Source organism: Diplotaxodon limnothrissa, linkage group LG2 (assembly GCF_057381915.1).
Source record: "Diplotaxodon limnothrissa isolate DT_005_m linkage group LG2, D_limnothrissa_male_GT1.1, whole genome shotgun sequence".
NCBI lineage: Eukaryota > Metazoa > Chordata > Actinopteri > Cichliformes > Cichlidae > Diplotaxodon > Diplotaxodon limnothrissa.
Window position 1 is genome coordinate 37557508 of NC_140597.1, and position 25768 is coordinate 37583275.

At 38.3% G+C, this 25768-nt stretch overlaps 3 protein-coding genes across 4 annotated transcripts; 1 reads left to right on the forward strand and 2 right to left on the reverse strand.

Moving 5' to 3' along the window:
- Positions 1 to 1987: 1987 nt before the first annotated feature.
- Positions 1988 to 8253, reverse strand: LOC146639091 (protein eva-1 homolog C). 2 transcript variants are annotated; one of them, XM_085373153.1, is made up of 8 exons: positions 8157 to 8253; positions 5940 to 6145; positions 5695 to 5818; positions 4256 to 4408; positions 3865 to 4008; positions 3680 to 3751; positions 3513 to 3593; positions 1988 to 2373 (listed from the first exon to the last, which is right to left on the reverse strand). In XM_085373153.1, the coding sequence occupies exons 1-8, from the start codon at positions 8251 to 8253 to the stop codon at positions 1988 to 1990; spliced, it is 1263 nt and encodes a 420-aa protein (XP_085229279.1). The 2 variants fall into 2 exon arrangements, with proteins under 2 accessions (XP_085229279.1, XP_085229286.1); XM_085373160.1 differs by lacking the exon at positions 3513 to 3593.
- Positions 8254 to 13369: 5116 nt separating this feature from the next.
- On the forward strand, positions 13370 to 18961 carry clic2 (CLIC family member 2). The gene is made up of 6 exons (XM_085363315.1): positions 13370 to 13683; positions 15725 to 15834; positions 16375 to 16500; positions 16592 to 16692; positions 17489 to 17670; positions 18339 to 18961. The coding sequence occupies exons 1-6, from the start codon at positions 13630 to 13632 to the stop codon at positions 18498 to 18500; spliced, it is 735 nt and encodes a 244-aa protein (XP_085219441.1). The 5' UTR covers positions 13370 to 13629; the 3' UTR covers positions 18501 to 18961.
- A 266-nt stretch (positions 18962 to 19227) lies between these two features.
- On the reverse strand, positions 19228 to 23644 carry urp1 (urotensin-related peptide 1). The gene is made up of 5 exons (XM_085373172.1): positions 23470 to 23644; positions 23145 to 23273; positions 23002 to 23042; positions 22669 to 22774; positions 19228 to 19259 (listed from the first exon to the last, which is right to left on the reverse strand). The coding sequence occupies exons 1-5, from the start codon at positions 23570 to 23572 to the stop codon at positions 19228 to 19230; spliced, it is 411 nt and encodes a 136-aa protein (XP_085229298.1). The 5' UTR covers positions 23573 to 23644.
- Between the last annotated feature and the right edge of the window lie 2124 nt (positions 23645 to 25768).

Below are 25768 nucleotides of genomic sequence, written 5' to 3' on the forward strand. Positions count from 1 at the left end.
CCGCTTTGACTTGTGACCCCTTCAAATTAAGCAGTCTGTCATGTGATAGAGCAGTTTCACCAACAGTCTTTTCATTCATCCCAGACTGTGATTTTAAGGATTATAATGACTTCAGCTGAACTGTACTCACAGTTTAAACACTGATTCTTTCCCTGTGGGCTCAAATTGTGGTCAAAAATATTTTTTGATCAGTTTTGTACTTACAAAACTGCAGTAAGTACTGCAATTCTGTTCTCTGATTGGATAGTTAAATTTGTGACTGATATGACATTGATCAGCTGAAAGGAAGAAAAATCGGGTCAAAATTCGTACTTGTAAGTTAAAACTTGAGTTTCACACGTATTTTTTTTTCCTTTGTATCTGTAACCAGATCTTAACAAAAAGAATTTGTAACTTGTGTAAATATTTTTACACACCCAAATCTTTTCTACGCACACACAAATTCTTTTTACACACACACAAATTCTTATCTACAGATGCACATATATACACATTCTGATTTAAAAGTACAAAATATTTATGACCACAATTTGATCCCATACTTTCCTCAGCTGATGTATTTCTGAGAGCAATTGTGCAAAGACTTTGAGTATGTTTTTCCATTTCCTGGATCCAGACTTTTAAACCCCTCTACCCACTAATCAATATCTGATATCGGGCTATTTTTTCATCATAAAACCTTTTTAAAGTTCTCCAGGCTACTTGTACAATTCATGTACAATTGCATTCATGACTTCATAAATTGTGACCACCAACACCATTGAGACATTTCTGATGATGCCTCAAAAAACATCCCTCTAAAGATGGTCAGGTACAAGAGCTGGAAGAAAAATAAGTGAAAAGAAAAACTTTGAAAGACCTTCAGAAAGCCTGGAGAACAATTGCTTAGACCAAAAAAATTATAAGCAAAATATAAAGAAATAAAGGGTGGGTCAGGACTTTGCACAACTTTTGTGTTGTAGTTCTATCAGTTAATCAGATATAATTACTTTTATCAATCCGAAAAGGCACAAAAATTTAACAAAGAATCAAAATATAGTTGTTAGTAGATATTTGGAAATTATTCAATTTATATATTTATTTTTGAGGATTTGGTTTTGCACTGTTCTACATTTAACTCTCCATCCTTCAGCAATAATATGAAATGTTTCCCCCACAAAAGAGCAGCTTTATTTTTGTACGTTTTAATGAAACATTAAAAATGGCATTAACTCACCCAATGATTTATTAGTCACACAGTGCACTGAAAATACTGGTTTTCCATATTGTAACTGCAAAAATGCATTGAAGTTATTAAAATTAAATCAGTGGCACGTCCACTGTTATTCCATAAAACACAGCAGCATTTGAAATTAATTGAAACAACAAACATGTGATGTTAATCTTTATGATTGTAATCAACCACCATTAGGTTTTCATGTATTTTAGTAGTGTCATCATGCATTGAGACAGATTAGAAGGTTCAGTTACATTTAGAGAGAAGCTATCATCCTTTCACTTATTTTCTGTCACATATACCTCATTACTGTTCAGGTTAAACTGCTTTTAAATAATGAGGTTATTGTATGTACAAGAGGTTCCCTTCAGGCTGTTCTAAACACTCAAATTCAGACTTTATTTTCTACTCTTGGCTTTGCCTAATGTCAAAGATTGGGGACTTCCCTAATTCATCTCTGGCACTTAGGAACCAACCACCTAATGCTTAAGCTTTGAGTTTGTGAGGGGCACCCAATCAGAAGAAAGTTGGCTTGGAGGAAGAGGAGTTCATATGCCTCGTTTCAGACTGTGAATGAACTAAGGACCCAGCTCAAGATAAATAAGGATTATCTTGGATTTTGAGTCATGCAAAGCTCCTCTAGAAGAGTAGAGGAGTGAAAGTTTGGACCTGGAAATGAGCATAATAGGTCCAATTTACAGTAAAAGCACTATCTCAGTATGATTTCAGTTAGCAGCTATCGTTCTAATGCAGTATACTGATGCTTTACTCTCAATTGTTGTAGGTTTTAATCTTGTGAATAGCGTAAGGGCTGGAGTCTCTGTGTGGCCAAATGTCTCCATTGGGCAGATCCCTAGTCTGTTCCTCCCCCCACTCAACCATCTCTACTGTTAAAGTGGGTGGACTGAAGATGTCAGTTGTCCGGTAGGATTGTGTGAGGCGGCGGAAAGAAGATGTGTCAGAGACATCCTCTTCAAAGAGGTCCTCCATGAGCTCCTTGCGTCGTCTGCGAGATGCTTTCAGCTCATCATTCAGGTCAGAAACCAGATCTTTAACGTCTTTCACAAGTGTGGAGCGAACACCAAACAGGCAGAGCAGGAACACGAGACCAGCACAGATGCCGGAGACAAAGTAGAGAGCAACTCGCTCTGGGAGACCTGGAAGAGAGATGTGTGAGGAAATTAAAAATTTGCCAACATAAGCCACAAGTGTCCACTCAGCTCATCTTTCTCAAATTGCTTTAGAAAACACTATTAATACAAGGTGTGACCTTTCAAAGAAACCAGTAAATTCATTTCATGTGAGTAATGTATCAAAATCAATTTGCAAGTGCTCCTATTTCAGTTCAAATATCCAAATAATTTTATCGATATTTTCTTTCTATTTAAATTAATATTGTTATAAACTGATTTAGCTGAAAAATCTTCCTGGGCAGTGCAGTATTGTAAAAACAAAGACACAGCATTGGCTCTGGATTAGGATCATCCCTGCAAAAACCATATATGATTATTTATCTTAGTCAGAGTACATAATGGCTAATATTTGTATTTTCCACCAGCAGGTTAATGTATGATCCAAGGGAACAAACATAACTGTTTTTTTTTATATGTCGAAATATAACATGTCATAATAAACTGAAAGGAAAGAAATAGACTGAAATTAGGAAAAGTTATTTTTAAATATAATAAGCTAATAATTATATGAAAATGGAAATAATACAGAAATATGTACGCAAATTTTAGATTACTACTTATCAGCACAGACAAGTGGCTGGCACACTGATAAGCAGAGGCTGGCTGGAGCCTTCCTGTGTGGAATTTGCATGTCCTTGCTGTGCCTGTGTGGATTCTCTCCAGCAGTACAAACACATGCATATCAGGTTAACTGGTGAGTGTAAATTGGCTGTGGACGTGAGGTAAATGAATTGCATAAAGTGAGCAGAATAAAGAGTAAATGTGGATTGTGGTTTAAAGGGGCCAGTAAAGAGTACATAAGTGCTATATGAATGTCAGTCCAGTATCATACCTCTCTATCTGTAACGACTGAGATATATGTCAGCCCCTGCAACACTAGGCTAGATAAGCAACTGAGAAAATAGACAGGTGGTATATAAGGGCTTCCAGTTACTCTAAATCAAATTTAAAAACAATACGTTTCATTTTATCCAGCACCTCTTCTAATTTTTCCATGTCGTTTTGGAGCTCAGTATCTCGACTGTGTCCACCAACGTGCTTGAACACCGACATTTCTATATATGTGGCTGTAGCCTGACATCCACAGGCATCAGTACACATACCCAGTATTTTGTCAAAGATCTCCAGAGAGTTGGTTAAGAACACATTTTGAGGCCTGTAGGTGGGGCCAGTGTACCATCCACCTGCAGGCGAGAGGGTTCTGGGCTCAATAGCCAGTCAAAGTCTGCTGCATGCAATGAAACCTGTGAACGTTCGTTTTCACACTCACCGTGTGTGTAATCTGAGATCATGAAAGGATCTGTTGGACCTTGACCCACATCTTCTAGGAGATATCTGGGGACTAAAGAGGAAATGAAACACTGTCACAATACGCAGCTGTATGCAAATACAGAAAATATACTATGCATCTACATCCAAGCCAAAAAAAAGAGTAGGTGTAGATTTGTCACTTACCACAAGTGAAGGACACCCGCAGGTGTTTCCTGGTGCCGGGGAAGCACGGGTCCCCAAAGGTTCGAGTATCGGCTATTAGTGAACAGTTTGCTCTGCTGTGACACCTGCGTGACACTTTCCTCAGGGCCGCCGGAGACAAACACTCTGAAATAATTTAATATAAATGAAACCAATGATTGTAACGAAGAAGACAACAGTAACATTTTATTGTTAAAGAAAAGCTGTTTCTCTAAAACCTGAGCACCTAGAAATTAATGAATATGAATAAATAATTCCTATTTATATGAATGATTAAATACAGTACAGTAGTAATTCTCCATCATGTCTATACAGGACTTTAGCTCCACTTTTTTGCCACTAGATGGCACTTGAGCCCCCTGCTGTTGCAGACCCATGTCAGCCTTTGATCCAGGTTCCTGAGGACAGTGAGGACTGCCGTGCAGCAGGTGTCCAAATGAGGCAGAGTAGATTGCGATGACAGTCTCATTTTTACACATCAGCCTCAAACGCTCATTTTCACACACCAGTCGTGTGCGGTGGTGCTCTGAAAAACAGATGAAATGGCACATTTTGAAGAACATCTAAAAGTTGACAAGAACTTTCTGTAGCTGTTTTAAGAAAATCTGATGGCTGAAAGCATTCATTGTTATTATTTCAAAAGTTTACAACCTTGTTTGACAGCTGTTTAGAGAGCTATGTAAATGACTCAAGCTACCCTGCATTTCTTTATATTTTGCTTTCAAGCCAGTTTTTTTTTTCCAAAGTAGTCTTGAGCAACAGTTCTCCAGGTTCTCTGAAGGTCTTTGGACATTAGCTGCTTTTTCACTCATTTTCTAAGCATTCCTTATACCCACTCTTTTTGAGACGATGGCTTTTGTTTGTTTGTTTTTGTCTTTTAAGCTACTTAACACTAATCTATGAGCTATGGACATCAGATGAACAGTATCTGAAAGTCATGTCTTAAGAAATAGGGAAAAATCCAGGAAAGACGTGACCCTGGCCTGACCCAGTAATAAGGAAGGGAAACACGTTAAAAAGGCTGTTACTATATGTTAGACATTTATTATTTATTTATTATTCCTCCTGTTCAAGCTGATTATTGCAAATCCAGTCATAACCTATTATAGAAGAGGTAATTTAATGCGACAATATATGTCAAAGTGCATATGAAGTTGATGTGAGACTATAAGAGTCACTAGTGGACTGATTGTGTGGCTTTGTTTAAAAGCTACAATCACAATTTTAGAAGACTCCCACTTAATTTTATGTAACTCAGACTTTATATGCACTTCAGTTTGGAATGCAAATGTTTCAATGTACAGTTTTGTGTTTTATGTGTGACTGCCCGTTTTTTTTAAAACACCCCCAAAAAATGTAAGTTCCTTTTTATGTTTTGCTTAACAGGCCTGAAACCAGAGGCTGACTGAGGAAGAATATTACAGAAACTCTAAATGATACCAAGTTCAGTTCCTCTTTTCTAAGTTACCGTTATATTTATTACGTTTTAGATGTCTGTGAGCATACAAAAGACATAAATAAGATATTTTAAACTAATAATAATTTCAAGACGATTACTTAATTATAGAAAAAATGAAAGAAAAAAGATTTTATTTACCAGCTTTATATGCTAATAGATTTTTTTAATTAAGAACTTTACTGTGCAGCTCTTTTTTTCAAGCCAAGGCCCCTCTTATTGATAGTTTTCTGCACACCTTTTATTATGCACAAATTATGTGATGGAGTCTTTCTTTGTCAGTTAGCTAACATAAATTTAAAAGTCATGTGTTCGCTAGTGGTGAAGTGACTGGACTGTCCAGCTCAGTAGTGCACCTGGTCTGCACTTGTAGGAGACTAGGAGGTACTTGGTGGTGAGGGGACAGGGATCCTGGCCAAACACCGGACTTAAGACGGGAATGTGGCACGACCGCCGATCCTGACACTCTGACAGCACTTTCTACAAGCACAGGAAAATCCATGTGGACCACTGTTATCTTCAACAGGAGTCGCCCATAAGAGCATGATTAAGGCAGATTATGCAGTGAGTTCACAGTTTATGTCAATGTTGCTATGTGTACCTCGATAGCAACTGAGGAAGTGCACTCTGTGTCCTCCTCCGCAGTTGTGTTTGTGCTTGCAGGAGGACATAAATGCTGACTGGGAACACGGCGTCCATAGAAGGCTGATAGGATGGCCACAGACGTCCTGGAGGGACACTTGATGATGAGAATTTCTCCTTCACAAGCATGAGCCGTGTGGTTTTTCAGAATGCTGTGAAGATACACTGAAAGATAAAAAGAGCTGATGATGTCTATTTTATCATTTCAAACACATCTTACACCTCATTTATAGTCGCGTGCATAAGTCTTGAGCCCCCTTTATTTCTTTATATTTTACTAGAAAAATGGGAATTAAGTATATAAAGCAAAAGCAGAGATTACACAAATATAACAAGCTTGAAAGTCAATATTTAGTGCCACAACCTTTCTTCATTCAACACAGTCTGAACTCTCTTAGGCAGACTTTCTTGTAATATCTCTAAATCGTCTTCAGGAACAGTTTTCCAGGCTTCTTGAAGGAAAATTTGATTCATCATTCCACTTTCAGTTCCTGTATAGCGTCATATACGCCAGCCTTTTCTTCCTGTTTCCCTTTCTTAAGAATTACTTCTTGTCTGCCGCCTTTCCATTATGACCATTTCTGATGAGGCATCAGTGAACAGTAGATGGATCAGCTAAAGGGCCACATGCATCTCTCAGCTCCTGCGTCAAATCTTTGCTGAATTATTCTCTGATTCTTCAGGAAATGTCTTTCAGACACATTTTGTCTGCTGCTGATAGTTTTTAAGACCTGACACTTCTTCTTTTGTCCTCTGCTTTTCCAGTTTTCTCTTTTTTAAGGGCGCGCTCCACACTGTCTATCAACGTAAAATCCTATTTTAATCCCGTCAAACCGTATAATCATTTAGATTCAGTTAAAAAAATGGGAATAATTCATGTGCTTTCGTGACATGCGGCTCAAAGTACCTCAAGATACAATTTGAAATAGTTTTCTTGCTAAGTTCTCTGTTATGTGTAGACACAACACTGGTTCATCCCTTGAGCTGGGTGAAATTTTTAAGCTTGAATAATTCAAAAGTCAATGTTAAGTAGCTTAACAAGCGAAAAACATTTCTCAGAAAGCCTGGATGAAAGAGAAAGAAATAAAGGGTCTTCTTTCTGATGTTAACCAACTAATAAAGACTGGATGACTCAGTTACCTTTACTCATGCACAATTTGCGACCCTTTCATTGTCAACAAGTCAACAGTTTGACTTATTTAGAGCTTTTTTTTTAGCCCCTACAACAGCTCAGTCCCCTGTCGACAGGGTGGTGTCCGACTCACTGGGTGTAGCTCGCCAAGACAATTTTTGGACTATGACCACACATATAAACATCATCAGCAACAGCGCATAGACACTGAAGTGAAATCTCCCCTCCCATGTGTGTTTCCTGTACTGTATTGTGCTAGTGTGTACGTGCAGTATATCTCGCCTTGTGAAGATTTATAATGCAAATTTTTATTATGTATTAAGACTTAAGTTATGTTTAGGGTCAAGTTTAAGGCTAGTTTATTTATTAGTTACGGTTACATCTCTAGGACATGAATATAAGTCAATGTTTTGTTCTGTGACATGATGGAAACCGTGTGTGTGTGTGTGTGTGTGTGTGTGTGTGTGTGTGTGTGTGTGTGTGTGTGTGTGTGTGTGTGTGTGTGCTCCACAGAGGCGTTTTAAAGCTTTAGGGAACAAACGAGACACAGTACCAGGCACTCACTCACAATGAGCTATTATTAGACACACACACACACACACACACACACACACACACACACACACACAAACAAACAAAAGATCTCTGCTGTGATCAGATATAGAGATGCACATGCAAACAGAACAGTGTCTGAGACAAAAGCTACCTTTGGCTGTGTCTGAACATACAGTACCAATGTTTCCATAATGTCAGTAGTGACACAGTCCAAATAGGAAAACAGCTCAGATGATAAACACAGGTCAGCTGTAGTTTATTTATTGCTATGGGAGTATCTGGTTGTATTGAGTGGATATCCAAGTTCAGGATCTGTTCTGCAGCCTCTTCACCCTGATTCTGGTCTCTCCGCGAGATTATGACAAGCTGCTTATGAAGCAGGATGTGGAAATCTGTTAGGAAATGTCATTGTGAAGCTTCTTTATGCAGCTGAAAAGCAACGCATCAGCATTTTGAGTCCGCTATTGATTTCAAAACCAAGAGACTTACGAGAGAAATCAGGAGCCGAACGTGCTGTGTGCATCTTCAGAGCCAGGAGGAGAGGCAGGAGACAAAAAGAGCGGCAGAAACTCCAAGACGCTGTCATTGTGAATATCCTGCAACAGACCCTGCAACAGGGTTTGTGTGGTAATAGGCTGTTTGTGAGATTGACTGCCTGTGAGAGAGCAGTCAGTAGGTCAATGATGCCATTGTGTTTACAAGAAACAGCTGGCCCTGCTGAGCAATAAACTAGAATTACTGCCAAGCATTTATGTGGTTCTATCGCTCATCAGTCAAGTTTACATCCATGTCTAACCAGACTTGACCTTTGACCTGCTGCATATGAAATTTCATCACTTTATCCTGTTATCCTACCACACATTTGTGCAAAACATTTTGTCATCATTTACGCATGAATTCTTGAGTTAGGGCCAAAAATATGTATTTGTGTGGTCCTGCTGACGTTTGACTTTGTTTGACTTTGTTTGACTTTGACTTAGTTCATCCCTGAGATCAAGTGGCTGTTTGCGCCAGATTTTGCTTTCCTGAGATATTAAGTTCATGCGAATGGGACTGACAGACAAGGTATAAAAGGTTAAAGTAGCCAAATGACCTGTCCATAAAGGAATCCATCTGCAGCAACATGGCAAGCAGACACCATAGAAAGTCACATGGACATGTATTTGTTTTTTTCTAAATCCAACAGAGGCTGGCTCCTCTGGTTAATCAAAGATATCCAATTATATAGAGATCTGTAACAACGTGACCTGAATTTACACTTGCTTTATGACCTCAGTAAACAATTTCCAAATGTACTTTAATCAATACTTTTTAACGTTATATGTGAAACATGTTCTTTTGGTAAATTTTGTAAACATGTCCAAATCAAGCATAAAGTAGGATATGCCTTGTTACAACTGTTATTGAGAAGTTGTCCTCATGTCCCCTGTTTCAGATCCACCTCTCAATCATGAAGTCTGGTTTATTAAATAAAGAAGACGAGGATGAGAAATTAACTCCAGGCCTCAAAAAGGGAAGTCTGCAAACCACTGGGTAACAGCACACCATTTGACTGTGTCTTTATGTATTATATAGCACTAATTGTTGAACTTCAGCATTGTTTTGATTCAGCCTTAGCTGATCAGTTTATGTAAAAGCAAAATTTTCAACAAGAAATCTTTAGATTTCAACTGCAAACTGAGCACAACTTGTAATTTTACTATTTTTGACTATCTCTGGCAACATGTAACTGGGATTAAAATATGCTGCTTCGTTTTGTGTGTTTACGTTAAAAACTTCATGCTTATTCCTAAACTTGAATAAGGAGATATTTTCTTCTTCTCGTGCTTTTGGTATGATGGTTTTCTATCTTTAAAAAAAAACAGCTTGTCTCTGAACCATAAACAAAATGTGGAAACAACTATAAAACTGACTAACTGCCATTTGGGATTTTGAGGGGAGGGACAGTACATGTTGCAACAGTTTCCTGATATTTTTTCTGTGTGCAACATAAGCTTGCCGGCCATTTTTCGAAAAGATCTGTATATAAGCATGTTGGTATCCCACCCATCTTGCCAAGAAGTTGTTGTCCGGGAATTAGTTTCATCGTGTCGCCCACTTAAAATGTTATTGAAATTTAGGCCTATGAATGTCTGAAGTTCACAGATCAAAACGTTCCTCTTGTGTAAAAGAGGGAGTCTGGAATCCACCACAGAGCAGCAGAGTTTACAGGATAACAGTTTGACCTTTTGTGTGGCTGCGTGTGTGTGTGTGTGTTTGTAATGGCAAAATCCAGTTCAACTTTCTTGGATTCGGTGTCCACATTGAGAGCTCTGTTCATAGAGATAAGGCACTTTTCCCCCCCCATTTCCATTTGCTGTGTGTGTGTCCAGTGGAGATATGTGTATTTATCTCCAGGAGATAGGGCTTTCCTGGGAAGTGGAAGATCATTAGTAAGCTATGCACGCTCCCGGGATACTTTGGAAAACTCTCCTGTTGAATACCCCAGCTGGCAGGGCTGAATCAGTTGGTTTCAGTTTACTATAATGGCTGTGATTTTAACCTTAATTTCCCTTTTACTCATCCCCTCTTTCTCAACACGGTGTCGTCATGGCAACCAAACACAACACAAAATACCCATGAAATCAGCCCATGCTGACCTCAAGACGTTATCGATAACTGCAGTCGCCCGTGAGAGCGAATCTATTGAATTTCTTAATAAAACACCAGCGCTTTGTCACACAGGTTTCAATGGACACACCCTCTGTCACAGCAAATGCTATAATAAAGACTGACCACTGAAAAGCAGTTTAATCATGTGAGTAAATGAGAGAGGCACTCCCACCGTGCTGCAGTAAAATTCCACTCACCTCCCAGAGGTGGTGATTATTTTTTAGAGGATGTGTTATGAGTGAGCAGAAATGGACATCGGATTTCCAAACACTTGGAAAGTAACCTCCATGACTCCGAAGACATTTAAAAAGAAAAAGGAGGAGGACTTTTTCTCCATGATCTCTCTCCTTTTGAGTTATATTTCCTGTGGCGATGGGGTGTTATTTGCCAGATTTCCGGGATTTGTTGGTAGTTTCATTGTGATGGGTTTGTTTCCATGCTCGCGCTCTGTGATGCAAATTCCTCAAATCCTCTCGAGCAGATAAATGAGAATGGGGCACAAAGCCTTCTTTTTCAATTCCTTGTGGTACATTTCACAATCTCGCCAGTGTTGTTTGTTTCTGTAAGGAACTCTACACCGCAGCATGGGGATTTTGTCATAAAACTTCCCTTTCCCCTAATTACTGTAAATGATGCCATATTACAATAAACACTGGACTGCCCCTCCACTCCTGTCTCCACTTCTTAAGCACAAACTATCATTTTCAGTCTTTAATTGACCAAGAGACCTCCTACTTAAAATATGGCAAGCATATACAGTATTCAGCTGAAAAATTTCATGATATTTGATATTCTTTTAGCGCTAAAATTCAAAATCTTAAAGTATTTTAATATTCTTTATTTCCAAACACCACTATTCGAGCAGTGTAAGTTGGCCCTTTTTATGCCCTTATTTTATTATTGAGGGGGATTCCCACAACCACAGCTCATTACTCAGAACATCCTCAGAATACCCCCAAAGTATCACATCATTTTTTAAAGAAGAGGGCAAAGCCCATTCAGACCTTATACGTTTAGCTAAAAACGCACTACAGTCATTGGTTGTAGAAATTCAACTATGACGCAACCTCAAAGCCACAGGAGATCATTCCTATCTGTGGCCATCAAACGTTATAACTGCTCCTTACCTACAACTATTTTCACTTAGTCTGCAATATCTTGTCTGTACTGTACATAATATTGCTTTAACTTTAATATTTAATTCTAATTTAACATTGCAATTTGAGTGACTTATTAGTACTCATTTTTTAATATAGAGTCTACTTTACTTTCCATGTTTATATTTTATGCGAGCATCTGTAACAAAACTGTTTCCCTCTCAGTCTGAACTTGTGAAGGTATAGAAATGACAATGTAAGGCTACATTAGTCAAACTTTTGCTAAAATATTATTAGAAAAACAAAGTGAACAGGTGGAAGTAAAGGTAGTGACTAAACTGACTTTCTCTGTTCTCCTAATTTGCTTTTTGGGGTTGAATTTTTATTCTATTACTGGTTTTTGTGCCCTGTAAAGAAAACAGGCACAGTGAAAACAGTAAATTGAGTGTTGTTGAGTCCAGAGTTCACGGTAACGCTAACATCTTTGTGAAGTCGGATTTTGAACTCATTTGTAACACGTTCATAGTGATAGTACTAACAAGCTTTTCAGCAGCTGTTCGCTTTACAGTATTCACAATCTTACTTTAATAGCTTAGATTAGCACAGTACGTTCAGCTGAGACTGATAGGAACGACATTATAAAGATAAAAAAGCTGACCTGAAACACCCGAAAGGAGAACAAAACATCAGGACTGTCCAGTCAGTGTTTCACAGATCATATTCATCCCTACAGGCCACTATACTGTTCAGTGACTTAATAAACCATATTAACTCTATCTTATCTCTCACAGTGTGTTCATATATTACTGCTGCATGCCATTAACATTAGTCCACTCTCTCCCATAGTTTGTATTTTGTCCCAGTGTCTCTATCCTCTCCCCTTTCCTTTCCTTTTTCTTCTCCTTCGACTCACTCTTTACCAGGTCATTGCAGGTTCCTGCTCCTCCCTGATCCTGGCACTATTTCTGTTAAAAGGGAGCTCTTCCTCCGCTGTCGCCAAATGCTTGATCAAAGGGATCTTCTCAACATTCGTCTTTTCCCTCTAATATCGCAGGTCTTTACCTTACAGCAGGGGAGGGCAATTAAGTTTCCAAAGGGGTCACATAGGGGTCACTGAGAAATAACAGCTAAAAGTCCATTTAAGTTACAGTGTTAAGCACCTTGATGTGATAAAAAAGCTGTACCTGCTTGGTTCCTAATCAGAAGGATACAGATATAATACAAATGATTAAACATTAATGAACTCCAGCTTTTGTTTTGTTTGCTAATACTATTGTTTTTGAAAAAATGTGCAGAGTAAATGTTGAGCACTGAAGAAGACAAATATTGATAAAGCCTCCACATAGAGGAACAGCACATATACTGAAAGCCATTTTTGAGGGGATGTAGCTCCAACAAAAAGTCACTTGTATTATTTTATCATTTGTTGTGTTTTTCTAAAATGTGGATTGTTATTTGGTTTTGTTTGTTCTTGTTTAAAATAAAATCATATATTTGTGAAAAGTAGAATGTAAAATATTTTCATTATGGCACACAGTGGAGTAGAATACAGTAAAGTACCACATAAATATCCACACAAAGGTAAATTGCTCCATTATTTACTACTATCTGTCTGCTGCTGGTTCAGTCAGCCATCTATATGTTGTATAAAAACTGGTTTCAAGCATATTTACATGTTATTAATGACTAAAGCAAACATTTCATACTTTCTGTCTCACTACTGCCCTTTAAAACACAGTGGATGTCTTCCATTAAACGAATTCTTTTATCTTAAATGCTGTTGGAATGAGGAGCTCTCATGAATTGCGCTAATTTGTGTGAGTCACCCTGTGTTATCATTTCCTGTGTATTGCAATGTGCAGAAGAGCTATTTTAAGCTCTCTCCTCATAGAGCTAGGCTCTGGGTATATAAGTGTGGGGCATGTACCCCGCCCATTACTCGGATCCGCCCTCTCCCCCTAACTTGTAAAATATGTTCAGAGCGATAGCCTCCAAGGAGCCCTCAGACAAACACAGGCAGCCCTGAGGTGTGAGACTTCCCCAGGACCACAGAAAGCACGTGAAACCAGAGGAGAGTGCCTCTACGACAGCACCACACTCAGCTTCCTCTCTTCAGCTTTGTGGATTTTTGCAACTGCTGACTTCGGGGGAAATTTTAATAGGAGCACTTGGACTTTTTAAATAAAACAGAACAAAAACTTTTGGGGGATAAAATGGCACTTCGACAGAGCTCTGATAAGGAGCCAAACATCGAGCTGTTCATCAAGGTCAGTCCTTTCATGTCCATTTTAAACCTGTCAAAACAATCTTCTGAAGAAAAGGGGCACTCTGACAAAGGCTTGCTGCTCATTTATGAGTGTTGTCAAACAACAGTGGTCCACAATTATTGCCATAGAGGCAGCAACAATCAGAGGGCAGCTCTATTTTTGATTGGTGCTGTCCCCAGATACCATACGCTGCAGATGTTGGGGTGTTTGTATCCTCGGTGTGGGCCATAGCTGGTTTCTTATCAGAGACACTCTCCAACTTATCAGAGCACACCCAGAAGGAGCAAGAAGCATATGGAGACTGGCCTCAAGCCTGGACAGACACACCCACCTTAGTTACGCACACATTCAAATACAGTCATCTATCTAAAAGTCACAAAAGTTTCTCTTTTTTTTTTTCTTACTTCTTTTTTTCTTCTGATTTTTTTTTCCTGATTTAGTTAGTTGAGGCACAAGTGCAGAGAAACTGTGTATTCTGAAATATGCAATAAGGCAGCTCAATAGCAAAAACAAAATAAGGCAGTATAGAGTGGTAGACGTGCCATATTTCAGCCACTTAAACGTGCAGCTTCTTGCCAGATGTTGGATGAAAAGTTAAGTAACACTCTCATGTGGAGCTGGAGCCAGCAGATAATCCAGTCATCTTAGCATAAAGACTGTAATAACTGTCCAAAAAGTAGCAGAAAAATACCTCTAAAGAGCACTTATGAGTTATATCTCATTACTTAATATAATGAAGAATGTAAACAAAGTCTAAAATGGCATGTTGTCGTTGATGAGACTTGATAAGAGCCCAGAATATAAACCTGCTTAAAGCTACAAGTGATATTTTTTACAATTTTTGCACAAATTCAAACAAATGGAAACATCAGCTGACCGCTGATCTTTCTGGAAGTGAAGTTACCACGTGTTACCATAGACAGGATAAAGATGGAAGCAGCGTGATGTCACATGTTGGATTGTGAAGTCCTGTTTTAAAGATACGAGATGAACTCCTTTGCAGTCGGCATCTTGCCGCTTTGATACTGAACGTGGCACACGCTCACTGATCAGTGAGTTTAATCTTCCTTTCTGACACTTAGAATGAATTTAACATTTTATCCAGTACAGCCTGAAAGCCCATAAGCTCATCAGGAGTGTTTACACAGGTCCCCAGAGAAGGCTATTGTAACCACATATATTGCTCCCTGGTGGCCTTTAAAAAGAACTTTGTTCAGACCCAAAGGCTACATCCATCTTTAAAACTTTATCTTTTATCTTCACATCTTTATCACTCCTGTCAGTCCAGTTGCTGCAGTGGTTTTGAAAACCCCCAAATATTCACTCAAAACAGCCAATATGAGTAGGACGAACACAACCGACAGCTGGAATCAAGTTACAGTATTTCAAAACTTACCAAGAAGTCATCTGATTTCTCTCACTTTCTCTTAGCGCTCTCCTTTTTCTCTTTCTCTTTTAAAAGAGAAGTCAATTTAAAGCTCAGGCTGACAGAATCTGTAGCAATGAGTGTGTGCTCTATTTGAGATTGTCAGTGATATCTAGAGAATCTCGACTGATAGGAGCTCCCTAAATGTTCACATAAGTTAATGTGGATTTGCCGTAATTTGTGTCTAACAACACAAATTCATATCAGTTGCTTTGTATTCGGTGTGAAGAGGCGAATACACATCTAGCTAGCAGTGATTATAAGCTAAGCTACGCCAACTAGCTTTCTTCAGGTTTACCACACAGACTTGAGAGTGTCATCAATTTTCTCATTTAAGCAAATCATTTCCAGACATTTCACACTGTTATTTAACATATGGTCAATATGTGGTGGACCTTTAAACTTCTCTGCGTTGGTGTCGGTTGTTTTTCCGCTACAACACAATGCCAGGGTTTCCCCTCCTCCACATAGGAAATCGACTGTGTGTATCCCAGACGCACCTTCTCAGCTCCAAAATAACTTTATTAATCTGCAGATGAGATCATAGAGAAAAAGTGAAGTCACTTAAACAGAACATTTTGGACTCATGGGATATTTATTTCTTGTATTTTTCAGGCTGGACATGACGGTGAAAACGTGGGGAACTGCCCTTTCTGTCAGAGGCTCTTCATGGTGCTGTGGCTCAAAGGAGTGAAGTTTACAGTGACCACTGTTGATATGAGGAAGTAAGCACTGCTCCAGTGGAAAAAAACACTTCCTGAGCATCTGGTCGTGGGGACTTTCACACAAAACTCAATTATGCGGAAAGCGAGGGAGAAATTGAGAACCTTTTTGTGTGTGTGTGTGTGTATGTCAGTAATCTAATCCAATTGAACGCCTATTGACGTTTTACTCGCTCCGTTCTGTAGAAGTTTGAGGCAGGAGCGTACAAAGACCTCTGTGTCACTTTCAAACAATCACCTCCTTTAATTGAGGCTTTATTGCGTGAATTTCTCAGGGCCACTACGTGCCAAGCAAACATGGTTTGGAAACTTTGAAAGGATACAGATAATTAAGTGATTCAGAGCACACACAAAACAGGCCTTTAAAAAGGCAGCCCCTCCCATCACTGTGTATTTTCATAACTAAACTAATAGCCAGTGTTGACTCATTAATTTAGAGTACAATATTTGATTCTGACAGTCTTGATAAACTACTATTTTGGTATGCTTAAGAGAACTCAAATTCTCTCCTCTCCTTTGTTCATCAATCTGTGTCATCTCCAGGAAGCCAGCTGAGCTCAAAGACCTGGCCCCTGGGACTAACCCTCCTTTCCTCCTCTACAACGGCACCCTCAAAACAGACTTCATCAAAATTGAAGAGTTTCTCGAACAAACGCTGGCCCCTCCCAGGTACCGTCACGCTTAATCATTACATAAACATCTTATGATGTTGATGACGGTTCACTGAACCGATGCGCTCTTTTCTGCTCTCGATTTGCAGGTATCCTCATCTCAGCCCGGTAAACAAAGAGTCCTTTGATGTGGGAGCGGACATCTTTGCAAAGTTCTCCGCTTTTATCAAAAACAGCCCAAATAACGCCTGTAAGTTAGATTTAATAGACATGCAGCATTGATACAATATTGCTATGTTGCAGAGTATTGAACTGCATTTGTGTTTGCATATTGGTTCAAGTCAAGTCAGTATAGTTAAAATGAGCTTTTTCTCATTACACTCACTCTAAACTTTTTTCCCAACATATTTTCAATTTTTCTACAACAGAAGAAACAAATAAAAAAACCAGACGCACACCCACAAAGCAAACAAAAGAAAAAAGCTCCTCCAAATCAAAACATGGAAACGTGACAGTCCACATACACCAAGATGAAGCTTTCATAAAGAGAAAAATCCTAAAACCTCTATTTGGATCAAACCTCTGGACAATTAAATTCCTTTACAAACTTCAAAACATGTTCAAAAACCTGTTGAAATATATTTTGTTTTACATAAACTATTATATGTACTAAAATATTCAGCCCCCTTTTTTATTTGCTGCTGTGAAGGATTAACCACATTGACCTGACGTTGTCATCATGTATAAAGATTGTGCATCTCAGCATCAGCAAGATTCACCCCAAATGTGCTAAAATATGAGACATGCTAACCGAGTTTTTGCACATTAGATAGAAGTTTAATGCAAAGTAGGTTGGAACTACATAAATTACAGTAGTGGTGTCACTGGTACCAAGGACAATATTTCCCTCAAATGCATAAAACTGCATAAAATTGAAGCTCTCACATAAAGTACAGGTGCCTGGTAACTGCTTTTAAACGCAGCTCTCGTGTCTGACCAGCAGTGCTTAAAACACACCATGAAACCTGTCTCTGTGTTTCTGACAGTACAAGAGAAAAACCTGCTGCGGGAGTTCAAGCGTCTGGATGACTACCTGAACAGCCCCCTCCCCGAGGAGATCGACCACAATTCAGTGGAAACCATCGCCGTCTCCAACAGGAAGTTCCTGGACGGCGACAGACTCACCTTAGCTGACTGCAACCTGCTGCCCAAACTGCACGTTATCAGGGTGAGACATCTGTGCACTAATGGCTGAAAGGAAACAGAGGTGGAAGGAAGGAAAAAATCATCTGATCATCTAAAGTGGATCAGAAGAATCCCTGTGTGAACAGATAGCTGGACACTTTGTTATCCTTATTTAATCCTGATTATTATAATTTAAACTGCAAAATACAGTAAAATAAACTACCTCAGATGGAAACTCAATAGTTTTCCTGATCTTCTCACTTTAATAAATGCTAAATCTCTGTTCATGAGTGTGTTTGACTGCAAACTTCTCCCAGACCATCAGTTGTGCAACCAGACTTGGCACACTTCTGCTTCTGAACTACTGAAGGTTTTCGCCTATGTCAAATATTATGCTATGATTATATTGCCTAGCAACCACCTAGCAACTGGCTAAAGTGACCTGCTTTTAGCATTTATGTGCCTGTAACACTGTTTAAAAGCATCCTCGTTGATATTTTGTCTTAGTAACCTAAAGGAATAGTACATGACCCATGTGTTAGGTTTACTTTCATACATCACTAAACATCTAACAGTCGTGAAATTTGTCTTCTTTTATCTTGAAGGCCTGAACCTATGATGCGAACTACTAAACTTTGAATGAGATAAGTGCTTGTTTTAACCGATCCCTGGACTTCCTAAAACACTTTCCTCTCCACTTATTTATTTTAGGTTTCTGCCAAAAAGTACTGCAACTTTGAGATTCCAGCCCATTTCACAGGCGTGTGGAGATACCTTAAAAACGCTGACGAGAGAGACGAGTTCAAACAGACGTGCCCGGCCGACATTGAAATTGAGAAGGCTTACCTGAGCGTGGCCAACAAGAGGAAATAAACATCTCACTCCTTTGTTCTGTGTTTTTTTTTTTTAATCAATTGTAACCATGTGTGTAGAGATGGTGATCTGTAGAGGGCACTGCAAACTTCAAAAATAAACTGTGGCAGTGAACCAGACACCCTAAAATCCTCAAGCTCATATAGCTTTAGAGCTCCAAGACATGCCAAAGTCAAATGTTTTGGCATTTACTGTTTATCCAGGTCACTCACAGACAAAAAAAGGCCATATGTGCAATTGATTGTTGATTTATATTTAGTAGAGTTTTGTTTATAGTGTAAATATCAATATTTTTTGCATTTTACAATCAAAACAGCCACATAGAAATATGTATGATTGTGTTAGTGTGAGCAATGGCTGCGTAAACAGTTCATTTTTATGTAAAACACTCCTGTATATCTTACTGTGTACAAATACAGTTTCACTGAATTGTCACACACTGTCACACTAATGAAAATAAATACCACATTTCTTTGTCATAATCTGGTTTCTGTCATTCATTTGAACTTTCACGGGTAAAACCAGGGAACGCGAAACGGCATTTCTGATATTCAAGTTTATTTTCAGCCACAAAAAAAACCTTTTACAGCTTCAAAAATATATCTTCTGTTGATCCGGTGCAGACGATGAATATACCACGTGGTGGGAAACAAAACTGGTGATGAAGAGGGAGAGCGCTTCAAACCAGGCCGTGCTGAAACCACATCGTACTTGCTGTCTCTGAGCTCTAGTTGGTCACACAGTATTTCCAGAAACATGCTGTCGGGGACATCAAAGAGAGAAAAAAAGATGTTACTCGCATCTTTTATTTGTCAGTTTTTTCCCTTCAAGGTGTTTTTCTTGTTTTTCTAGACTAACTGAACATATCTGAGCTTTGTAATTGCATTAATATCTTATATATACTCTACTTACTCCTCTGTAGTGTAGTGCACATGTTTACAGGATAAAATATTATCTTAAATATTCACAGGGAGGTTACAGATACAATACAAATACTGAACACTGTTTTGTTTAATGCAAGGGGACCTTTATTTGTTTGTTGTTTTACTCAGTTACTATTTCAGTAATAAGTTAAGATGATATTTCACATCAGGGACATTTCCAGTGATACAGCAGCGAAGAGATAGCATGCAAACAAAATATCTGATAATGTTAAAGTTTGAAATTTGCATGTTATCTACTGGCAGAGGTGTGGACTCGAGTCACATGACTTGGACTCGAGTCAGACTCGAGTCATTAATTTTATGACTTTAGACTTGACTTGAAAAAATGTTCTAAGACTTGTGACTTGACTTGGACTTTTACACCAATGACTTGGGACTTGAATTGGACTTGAACCGGTTTACTTGAAAAGACTTGATATTTTACCCCAAATACAAAATTTAACATGCATATTATATAGAGATTGAAAATGTGACGTCATTCACGGGTAGAACCGCAAAGGATTCTGGGAACTCGTGGCAAGCGGTACTAGCGCACGCAGGCTTTCAATTAAAATCAGTTATACAGCGATAAAAAGAAACACAAAAATGTCAAGAAGCTGTTGTATTATTAACTGCAATAGCCGGTCGCATGACAGCCACGGGAAGCCGACGGGTAAAGAGATCGGTTGTTATCGGATTACCTCGTTGAAGAGAAATTGTTCGAGCCATGTTTCCGAAGTAACAAAGACGCGACTGGATTGCAGCCATTCAAAGACCAAATATAACGTCCCAGAACCCTCCAGCTCACAGGTTAGTCTGCTCCAAGCATTTACACAAAGGCAAGTCTTCTGTTGTAGTTAATGCGTCATTTTTCTTAACATAATTGGTGATATAGGTTACAAGCAAGTCTGGCGCTGAACAGAAATTGTCGCGCTATGCTCCTTTATTTATTGTGCATAAATAGTGAATTGTCCTGACACAATATTGCGTTTCGCCTCTGTTATTATGGTACATTGACAAAAACATATACTTTTATTCACAGGATAAAACAGGTGTTTTGTATCACTAATTGCCCAGTACGATTACAGCATACAGTATTATTGTCACTGCTACATTTCTGTGATGCTACCAGAAATTATTTCCACTGCTAATTAATTACCATTGAGCTCAAAGGTCCTATTAATAAACGGTTAACGAATGTGTATTTATGAAGACGATTTGTGAGACTGGTAAACTTATGATACGTACGATGGTCTTTCGTTCTACACGGTGCATTTCAAGGTCCTGCACCCATCCGGCGGTAAACTGTACCTGGGCTTGTTGCAGTGACCGGAAGTTACTAAACTTCATGAGTGTATGCACTCACTCCAAGAACCGTATAATTATAAATATGCATATAAATATGCTAAGATGAGATAGCTGACTTCATCTAACTAGCAAATGTTGTCCAGGCTACGTTGGTGATGCAGTTTTTTTTAATATGTATGATATTTTTGTCATGCGATTTTAAAGCTGGTCCTACAACCGCATCCAAGAATAACATGCAGCTTATCTCAGAACTGTCGGTGAAAATTATTCTTGGAGCTAGGTTTAATTGAGCTGCATTTTAAAGAGGTGCAATTTCACAATTTGTGTATATTTTCTAAGTTCACTATTTTGTCATGTGTTGAGAAAAACACAGATTTTAAAATTACATGGTCTAACATTTACATTTAGCATAACTGCAACATTATTTTTTCGTTGTTTTTTTTTTTTTTAAAGACTCGAAAGGACTTGAAATTCAAAGTTTCAGACTTGTGACTTGACTCGGACTTTTACACCAGTGACTTGAGACTCGACTCTGACTTGCCTGACATTACTTGAGACTTGACTTGAGACTTGAGGATAAAGACTTGAGACTTACTTGAGACTTGCAAAACAATGACTTGGTCCCACCTCTGTCTACTGGTGCACTGTATTTAAACTATGTAGCATCATAGTTATTGCATATTTAAATATAACATTTCAGAAAGCTGTATGTTGGTATTTGGCTTTAGAAGGTTCACTGTGATATCTTTTAGACATTTTTTTTCCTGGTGGTTTTTAGTGAATATGTATGGATGTTTACAATAAAGCCAATTCAAGTCAATGTCAAGATGAGATTTCTTTTTCATTGTTTCAGGTAGAAATCTTCTCTTCAGCAGCACTCATCACGACAAAACTCTCCATTTTAATTTCCATGCATATATCCTGAATGATTATATACAGGGGATGTTCAGATATCATTCTGGGTCTTACTTATAGATTATTTTATAACATGGGATTTCCAGAATCACTTTATCGCTTTATCCAATATTTGGATTTTGGTTCTGAAGAAATTATGCAAGTGAGTCCAAATGTAGATAGAGAAAGTATAACTTGCGTATGTTAGAAAGATCATTTGTTTACCTGGCAGCAGAATTTTCATTGCAAATTCAACTCATACAACCCACATCTTCAGTCTCAGCTGACTGCTGGTTTCACTCACTTTATAAACAGTAAAGTTGTAAAATAAGCAAAATCAGCAGCTTTACATTCATTTTCTCATTGATGATTTGCAAACTGTTGTGGCTTAAACTGATTAATGATCACGAGCACTTTTCACAGAGAATTTCAAACACTGACTGACACACTGAGAAAGTAAGAATCATCACTATAGAGGCAGGAGACGCTACGGTCTTTTATGACCATAGTGTACTGTCTATAAGGCTGGTGAAACCTGCAGTCAGCTGAGGTTGAACAAATCATCTAGATTAGTGGAAAGTCTAGATATAGTCAAATATAAAATCAGCCTGGTAACAATCAACCCACTGAACGGCTTTAGCAAATATGAAGGAAGACATAAAGTTTTGGAGATTTATAGCTTTATCTTTTTGCCTTTGCCTTCTATTAAACACCATAGTAGTAGCAGTAGAAATAATATTAATATTCCTAATGCGTGTAATCCACTGGAGGAGTTTCATGGCAATATCTATTAGTGAAATGTTTTAACCTTTCTACCTGTACTGTTTCACCTTAATAAAAAATGTCTTTATATCATGCAAAAGCTATGCTACATGTGTTATAAAAGGTGTTAAATGCTTAAAGCTTATACATCTGTCATTGTTTACAGTGTAAATAATTAATCTTAGCTTGTGTTAAAAACTCCATCCCAGAAATTAAACATCCTTTTTCACTCGATCGTTGCGTTTCGGTGGCCGAGCAGGTGTGGCATGTGAGTCACGCACCTCTTTTGTTCGTTTTCGGGAGGCTCTGCTCTGATCTGAGGAAACCCTGTGACCGAAGCTTCTCAGCGGCAGCCAATTTCAGTACAACTTCTTTCAGCTCCTCGACCTAAAAATAAGCAAAATGATGATTTAGATGCAGACCCTGCGTTCACAGGGACACTGTTTTCACTGGCATAAACTCGCCTTTACCCACACATTCAGAATACTCTTTTTATTTTATGATACTTTGAGCTTCTCATTGTTTCAACATTTCTGCATCTTTCACTTGTTTTTGTGAAAGACTTCTCTGTCTATGTCTTATTAGTGTACAAATGTGCAGATGATCAAACTCACCATGTTTGCAAACTTATCCTGCTGTGCTGAATCTTTCACCCCTGAAACGAGTTATAAAATTTAGAGTTGTACAATCTGTTTTCACCACAAAATTTGATGATTTTTTTTCCTGTTTACGTGCAAATTTATGTTTTTTTTCTAACCTTTATTCCATGAGTCCCTCCCTCCATTGTGATGCACCAGTAGGGGATAAATATTATTCACATCTCTCTGTTCGCCTTCTGCAGCATTGGTGCCGTCCTCCACTTCTGAAACTAGTTTCTGAATGAAATCTGTTCAGATGAAACATATTTCTCATTCATTTTTCCGTTTTTTTTTTTTTATCACACATCTCATTGATAAGTTACAATGTGACTGTCCAAGTGTTGGGTGACAAGAGATCAGGTCAAGAGATTTAAAAATGGCACGAAGAAATCAGTAGGAGAAATATAACCTGAAAAGAAGAAAACAGTTTTAAAAGTGTCTTACCTGTCTGTGGCTCCAGGTTGGACTCAGGGTAAAGGGGGAGAGCGTGTGTCCATGTTGCTGAACAAATCACAGCTACAAGGTAAAACAGAGCTGCAGAAAGCATGGTGTCTCTGTGTTGATGACCAGATCTGGACTCATCTCCCTTTACTCGACCGAGAACTTCACTTATATATTCACAGGGCACCATCCATCACGACCTGATCGATGCACTATCATCTCACCCAGCCTCCTTCTTAATGGTCTTGACGCGATGGATCAGGCGTCATAGACACAATTTAGGGGACCCTGTCAATTCATCTGAAGCCTATCTGCGCTTGTACAGAGCAGCCAAACAAATGTTTACTCTCCGACAATAATCAGAGGCTGTCCAGAGACGCCGTGATGGCACCCTTTCTACGTGATGGGCTGCCTGAACGTGTCATTGCTCATGTCTGAGATCACTGGGCTGGTGGAAGTGTGTCACTGAAGGTTTCTGAGTCACTTTGTGAGGACATCAGTTATGACTGAGGTCAATACTTATAAATAATACTTATACAATACAATATACAAAATACTTGACTTATAAACCATAATACAAGTTATACATGTGTTATTGTTTTTGTCATCCCTGTACAGACATCAGACCAGCTGTTTCAGTTTTAATTTCCAAATGAGTATTTCTAATCTCTGTAGGCTTCAATGTGCACTGCTACCCTTTCAAAATAAAAGTCACTTATAAAGAAAACTAAGTCCAGCTTATTGTGAAGTATAAACTTTAAAATGTATGCATTATTATTATTATTATTATTATTATTAATTTATTTAAGCAATTTGGCTTTGGGGGTTTTTGTACTGTAGCAAAAGATATGTATCAAATCTGGGATAAATGAAGTGTATCTTATCACATAAAATTCTTCTTTAAACAGACTATCTTACTGTGATCTGAATATTTTTGTGTGTACAAAAGAACATACTTTTCATTACCGGTCTATATCTAGACCGATAATGAAAATGTAGATGTTTCAAAACTGCGGGTTCTTCAAATTCAAGTTCTTCCAAAGTATTTGAACTCAGTTTTCTCCCATTTCTGTGTGAATATGAGGTGCAGCTCATGTTAGGAAGTGACATTGTAAGTGCTGGATATAAATTATAATACAATGCTGCTCCCTTCTGTATGCATGCGTTATAAAATGCAACATGCCAAAATGTTGGAAATTATCATTAGAAAAAATTAAATATGCATTGTTGGCAATCACTAGAAGTTATTTTGGGGAGAAAAAAGGACAGTAATCATTCTAATGGACACACATAAAAAAAATTAACATTTTTTTCCAATATTTTTTTTAAAGCAGTCCTCCTGCTTGAAGGAGAACAGTTTGATTCACCTGCCTGCTGGCTCTCCACCACTCGATTTTTTTTAATGTCTTTCTCTCGCTCTGAAAACCTGGACCCGTTTCTGCAGAGCAGCACTTACCTGAGTCAATAATACTTTGTAGTTTCAGGTTTGTGTAATAAAGATTTCATTCCTGTTTTTATGATGAAGAAAAAACAAACAAACAACTTGTCATCTATGAGGAACACAAGCAGGGGAAATGAAATTGATCACAGGCAGCACGTCTTTCACAGTGAACCCTGACTAAAGGCAACTCAGATCAGCAAAATGATTTGGGGGAATTTAATTTAAGTTATAGTTTTGCATCTGCCGTATGTAAACTAATACTTGTACATATTGGATGTCACAGCCTATGTTAAGATGGCGATGCAGGGGTTAGCACTGTCACCTCACAGTGAGAAGGTCTTTCAGATCCACTGGTTGGCTGTGGAGCATGCATGGGTTCTCTCTGGGTTCTCCTGATTCCTTGCAGTCCAAGGAAATAGAGTTAGATTAATATGTGACTCTCTATTGGCAGGAATGATTGTCTCTTTGTGCTAGGTTGGCAATGCACTGGCCACCTGTTCAGGCTGTGAACCACTTTTTGCCCTGTGACAGCTGGGATAGGCTCTAGCCTCCCCTGCACCTCTGAATAAAATGAACGGATGTCTGCATTAGAACAAGGTTAAACTGCATCATCCATATTAAATCAAACTTTAAATTATAAATAAATTAAATAAATTATTAAAGAATTTATTTATTTATTATTTATTATTATAAATAAATAAATTATAAATAAATTATTTACTACTTATAAGTTTAAATTTACAATACAATATATTTGAGTTTGTAAATCAAAGGCAAACTCAACAAGAGTGGCACATTTAGAGTTTTCTGTTGTTTGAGGAGCCTGGTGGCTTTTGTCAAACTGAAAGATTCCTCATGCTG

Excerpts from the sequence above, each read along its gene's own strand:
- urp1 (XM_085373172.1), bottom strand. The coding sequence starts at position 23,572 with ATGCTTTCTGCAGCTCTGTTTTACCTTGTAGCTGTGATTTGTTCAGCA. Across the intron at positions 22,775-23,001 it reads AGGATAAGTTTGCAAACATG|GTCGAGGAGCTGAAAGAAGT; the intron begins GTGAGTTTGATC and ends GCTTATTTTTAG. Across the intron at positions 19,260-22,668 it reads CCCGAAAACGAACAAAAGAG|CATGTTTCTGGAAATACTGT; the intron begins GTGCGTGACTCA and ends TGTCCCCGACAG.
- LOC146639091 (XM_085373153.1), bottom strand. The coding sequence starts at position 8,253 with ATGACAGCGTCTTGGAGTTTCTGCCGCTCTTTTTGTCTCCTGCCTCTC. Across the intron at positions 4,009-4,255 it reads TGGATCAAAGGCTGACATGG|AGTGTTTGTCTCCGGCGGCC; the intron begins GTCTGCAACAGC and ends AAATTATTTCAG. Across the intron at positions 2,374-3,512 it reads GATCTTTGACAAAATACTGG|GTCTCCCAGAGCGAGTTGCT; the intron begins GTATGTGTACTG and ends TCTCTCTTCCAG.
- clic2 (XM_085363315.1), top strand. The coding sequence starts at position 13,630 with ATGGCACTTCGACAGAGCTCTGATAAGGAGCCAAACATCGAGCTGTTC. Across the intron at positions 13,684-15,724 it reads ACATCGAGCTGTTCATCAAG|GCTGGACATGACGGTGAAAA; the intron begins GTCAGTCCTTTC and ends TGTATTTTTCAG. Across the intron at positions 15,835-16,374 it reads ACCACTGTTGATATGAGGAA|GAAGCCAGCTGAGCTCAAAG; the intron begins GTAAGCACTGCT and ends TGTCATCTCCAG.